At 39.2% G+C, this 5090-nt stretch overlaps 1 protein-coding gene across 1 annotated transcript; it reads left to right on the top strand.

Annotated features, from left to right (window-relative positions):
• Nucleotides 1–2044: 2044 nt before the first annotated feature.
• LOC148029365 (putative phospholipid hydroperoxide glutathione peroxidase) lies at nucleotides 2045–4444 on the top strand. Its single transcript, XM_087688166.1, has 6 exons — nucleotides 2045–2322; nucleotides 2703–2779; nucleotides 2863–2924; nucleotides 3037–3155; nucleotides 3884–4051; nucleotides 4149–4444. Exons 1-6 carry the CDS (start codon nucleotides 2275–2277, stop codon nucleotides 4179–4181), a joined length of 507 nt encoding a protein of 168 aa, XP_087544292.1. The 5' UTR covers nucleotides 2045–2274; the 3' UTR covers nucleotides 4182–4444.
• The last annotated feature ends 646 nt before the right edge of the window (nucleotides 4445–5090 follow it).

The following is a 5090-nucleotide window of genomic DNA, read 5'->3' as shown; positions in this document are numbered from 1 at the left end:
TAGGAAATATTCCCTTTACATCAAGCCAATGGCGCTGTCCCTAGACCCCCATAACTCCCATACCTAACAACTTGATGCATTGTGCATTGAGTTGCTACTAGCACAACTACTCTATTTAATCCAAAGATTAGATCTGCAAAGGTAATCTTTTTGTCACACATAGCTTCTCCTTATAATGGGGGCCTTACAACTTAGAGCACCATAGATCATTGGTGGCACTTAATGAGCATGGAGCATTGAGGATATCTAACACATTGGACTCCCATGACATTGGAAGGAAGACTACAATGAATGCTCGAGACTCATCAACCAAGAGATTGAAGCTTTGCAAGTTTGAAGGAGCATAGGAGCGACAAACCAAGTTAGTGAAAACACTTTGGGTTATGCAAGATCACACATTAAACCTAAAATTTGCAAACGACTCAAAGTACCCTTATAATTCTTTTTCTATTCTTGTTAATTATTTTGTTAGGATGATCATGAATAGGTTCAGTCTCCTTAAATTGAGGCCATATTCATCTAGAAATTCTTCCCAAGACTTCCTTAATTCAATACACCTTAGTTCAAAATCCTTTACTCCAAGTCAATGCATTCTAGCATAAGGATAAGGGAATGATGATTCATTAAATGTAAAAGAGGTCCATGGCCTTGGACAACACTAGGAGAAAGAAGAAAATTATCTTTAGGATTGCCTTATGTGAAAGAAATCTCTAAGGTTTAATGTTAGTGTAGTCGATAATCGATGAGTCATGCTATAAAAGATCTAGATGACCCCATGACTAGGTTGCCCTTAAAGGCATATAATTAACTTGTGTAGTACTTAGGATGTCTATAAAATCCTAGTAGAACTTAGCTTGATGGTGGTACACTTGTTTCTCATGGAAGGGGAGACATAACTAGATGGTGGCATTACCTTTTCATGTGTACATGCAAACGAACATGCACCATGGATGCCCATTTTCTTTGGATTTCCAAGGCCCTTAGTTTACTTGGACTTGAAAAATGTGGGACAATGGCCCTAGAAAAGCATGCTAGTGTATGAGACCAAAGTCTTTGTGTTGTAAAAATACTATGTTATGTTTGTAATGTCATGTGGCACTCTTTTTAGTCCTATCAGCAGGGAGGCATGAAATGGGCACCACATGCCCCTTATTTAGGCAAAACTTCAAGGCTAACAAAGATCAACTTTTGAATGCTTACAAGGAATTATTTGGTTGGATGTGAGGCAATTGAGAATGATTTTAAAATGTTTGTGTCCTCCATTCGTGGGCTTATATTCATGTTTGTGTACGCTAGGGACTTTACAAGACTTTTAGGAGTCTCTAGCAAGAAGAGATAGCCACAATTGTAGGAAATAAGGAGGCAAATGAACATGCCACACAATGTGCACAAAATGTAGTGGGAATTGAGAGTAGTACCACCCTTAGTAATATGGTGATAATCATCTCTATTTTCATTTACGAACTCTTATACCGTAGAGGTCTTATCATTAATGGTCTTACATGAAGAGACTTTGAATAATCTTCTTGCTCATGTGTTTTCCCATGAAGTGCTTTTGAATATCCACACTTTTTGCATGTTACTTTGTACTTTCACATTTGGAAGGATCATAAGTGTTGCTCTCTTCTACTTACACCTTTACATATTACTCTATAGACGGAAGGATCATAACTCTTGTTCAAAAGGCATCAACATATACTTTATGTCCCTCTCTACCCCACAACATACAATTACTTCCTTCTATCACTTTGGGAAGTGTCAAAGCTCTTGTTCACAAGCCATTAGTGTACTCTCCACACACCTTAATACACACTATTTCCCTTTGTACCTACCACATAAAAGTGTAACTACGTCCTACTTTCACATTTCAAAGGATACAAAGCATTGGTGAAATCTTTGTTTCCCTCTATGTCCATATGGGATAGCTAATCATTGTTTCCCCTTTATGTCCATGTGGGGTAGGAACATAGCCAAATCTTTTTGGCTCGTGTTGTATAATGTGATTTTGACGATGTATTGAGTTGTTTTACTATGTGGCTGCTATGTGAGGGATAGCACAAGGTTGATACATCCAAAGAGATGGGTTTTATGATTGCAATGTGATGGGATAAAATAGCACAAGATTGATACGTCCAAAGATTGATCAGCTTTGGCTGGTACGCAGACGATACCTAGAGGCTAGAATTATCCGACGGAGCACGCATCCCGTTATGGTCATCATTTCTTTTCTTTAAATTCGTCTTGCTTCTACTGCATGGTCGAAGTTTGATCTCCATGGCGGAAACCAGCTTGCCTGCCAGCATCTACGACTTCGCTGTCAAGGTATGTTTCGTCTGCTTGCATGGAGCGCGCGCGCGAGAGAGAGAGAGAGAGAGAGAGAGAGCGCTTGCCTGCGTGCGATCTGTACTTAGGGTTTCTCGCAGCATCTTTGCGCGTTTTGGCGCTTGCCTGATGTCTTTTGGACGGACTACCTGTTGCCGTTGTAGCAATAGTTTATCTTCCTGGTAGTCTGTGCCAAGTGCTTCTCGTCCATCCTTGCTACCGCACGCGCCCTACACGCCATAGTTGCACTTCTGGCTTTGCTTGCCTCCTTCATTTTTCCTAACTTGACCTAAGCCCTCTATTGCAGCATCTGGAAAGTGGTGAGATTGAGGATTTGTTCATATTATCCATTTACTGATGGAATCTGTTGTGTGTTGCAGGACATAAAAGGGGACGATGTAAGTCTAAGCAAATATAAAGGGAAAGTTCTGCTGATTGTAAATGTGGCATCGCAATGGTAATTGAAATAATTTGCTCTGGTTTTCAAGAGTGGATGTTGTTTGCTGTTTGTTTTCTCACATCTCTGTGGTTCTCTTGCAGTGGTTTCACTACAACCAACTATAAAGAGTTGACCGACCTGTATAACAAGTACAAGGATGCAGGTTTGGTGATGTCTGCCTGATGAACTTGTATTTTGTCTGGTCCATTGTGAGTTCTGGCTACAAAGTGCGGATCTGTGGCAGGCCCTTTGAGATGTAAGTCTATGTTGTACAGGACTTGAGATCTTGGCATTTCCTTGCAATCAATTCCGTAATCAAGAGCCTGGCTCAAATGAGGAGATTCAGGAGTTTGCTTGCACAAAGTTCAAGGCAGAATTTCCAATATTTGACAAGGTTCATTCTCTTTCTTATTTTGCGCAAGACAGGGTTGAACTTCTGACAAAGTTTCTGTTGTCTTTGTTGAAGTCCAGCTTTAGTGTTTGAGCAAGTGCATTATAGCCTAGAGATCAGTGGCATGACATTCTAATGTCTATGTGCAAATTTCTGCAAGTTCTTTCACGGCTGGCTGTTTCTAAGCGTAAAAATAGTCCTGCACAAGAGCAATGGAACGTCTACAAGTTTGGCATGACATTGTCATATATATGTGCAAGGTCATGCCAGCTTACTTACCAGCTTTCTTTTTGTTGAGGTGTGAAATGGACCATAACAAATTTTACCTCTGCATTTTTCCAAGGCCCTTTATATTATGAGCTTATCATTCACGAGTTGCATTTGTTGGTTTACCAATTGTGTGCTTTGGGGACTGTTTAGCATGTGTAAACTTCTTGCAAGAAGCCAGTAGTGCTAGTGATCTGAACACTAGTAACAGGCATGCAGGGAGGGAGGGAGGGTGTGCACATGTGCCGAGAGAGAGAGAGAGAGAGAGAGAGAGAGAGAGAGAGAGAGAGAGAGAGAGAGAGAGAGAGAGAGAGAGAGAGAGAGTGTGTGTGTGTGTGTGTTTGAATTCTGTGAATTCTAAGCATGTGAGGCTTAGTTCTTAAGTCAGGTGACACAGCTTGGTATTTAATCATTTTAACTCTTCGATCCATAACTTGGTACTGGTTTGGTTGTGGCATTTACAGGTTGATGTGAATGGTAAGAATGCAGCACCTCTTTTCAGATATTTGAAGAAGGAAAAGGGAGGAATTTTTGGAGATTTTCTCAAGTGGAACTTTACCAAATTTCTGGTGAATAGAGAGGGAAAAGTTGTTGAACGGTTTTCTCCAACAACAGCTCCCTCGAAGATTGAGGTTAGTACTGCGTATTAGAAAGCTACTGTGCTAGAAGAAATTTGATCAGGATGGTTCAAGTTCTAATTTACTTGTGTCTGATTTGTCTTGTTTGCAGAAGCAAATAATGAAACTTCTGGAAGTGTGTTGATCTAGTAATTTCTCGTGGCCTCATGTCCACTTGAACAGTTCAATATTCTTTATAAATGTACAAATTATAACTAATAAAGCATGCTACTCTCACACTGCAAGTATTCATTGAGTAGCTAGCCTTCGTGTCTGCCTATGCATATTAGTTTTTTGACCAGGCAATGTTTGTTGCAAACTGAGCTTATGAAGAGAATTGAAAAAGGGAGGCTATATGGTACTTGAAATCTTTTGAATCTGAGAAACCGAAACAGCTTGCCTTTTGTATTTCTGATTTACAAACAACAAATACATTAGTAGGGGCATGTGACTATCCACAAAATCTCTTCTTTATGGTAGTGTGTTTATTTGGGGCAGTTCTCAATTGAAAGGGTCATATATAATCTTTAGAGTGGTGTTTTAAAGCAAACTTAAATTGAGAGAGACTGTCACTTGTAGTACTTAAAGAGTAGTACGAAAATATATTGTCTAGAAAATATGGTAATTATCCAACACCTCTTCTATCTTGTTTTATAGCTGAAAAAGATGATGAAAAATGGTGATTGTATCACTATGTCCCATGCCTCCTTGTAGTTGTCCCTCTCCTATTGTCTTTTTTTGGATTTTGATTTAATTTGCATTTATGATGAATATTATCAGTCTGGTGCAAACTTCCATTGCTTTGGAATTGAAGTGACAATAGTTTATTGTTCTTAAGTACCTTCTTCAAGAATGTCAAAAAGTGGCATGTATTTTGGGAGGTTTGGGAAGCTCTCTATACTCTCCATTTAGGTTCGGATTCAAGCAAACATCACATTACTATTACATAGGTTATATCATTATTACACCTCCCTCTTTCTTCCCCTTTTATATTCTTTGTTTCTCTATTTTGGCTTCTATATTTGTATGATTGCATGTATGTAATCAATATAAC

The sequence above is a fragment of the Lygodium microphyllum genome, chromosome 11, assembly GCF_053477565.2.
Source record: "Lygodium microphyllum isolate KBCC chromosome 11, Lygodium_microphyllum_v1.1.10, whole genome shotgun sequence".
NCBI lineage: Eukaryota > Viridiplantae > Streptophyta > Polypodiopsida > Schizaeales > Lygodiaceae > Lygodium > Lygodium microphyllum.
This window is presented reverse-complemented; position numbering and strand designations above follow the sequence as displayed.

What these genes read in the sequence shown, in the direction of transcription:
- LOC148029365 (XM_087688166.1), top strand. Translation starts at nt 2,275, where the DNA reads ATGGCGGAAACCAGCTTGCCTGCCAGCATCTACGACTTCGCTGTCAAG. An exon ending in TCTACGACTTCGCTGTCAAG is followed by an intron (nt 2,323 to 2,702) that starts GTATGTTTCGTC and finishes TGTGTGTTGCAG; the next exon opens with GACATAAAAGGGGACGATGT. An exon ending in GTAAATGTGGCATCGCAATG is followed by an intron (nt 2,780 to 2,862) that starts GTAATTGAAATA and finishes GTTCTCTTGCAG; the next exon opens with TGGTTTCACTACAACCAACT.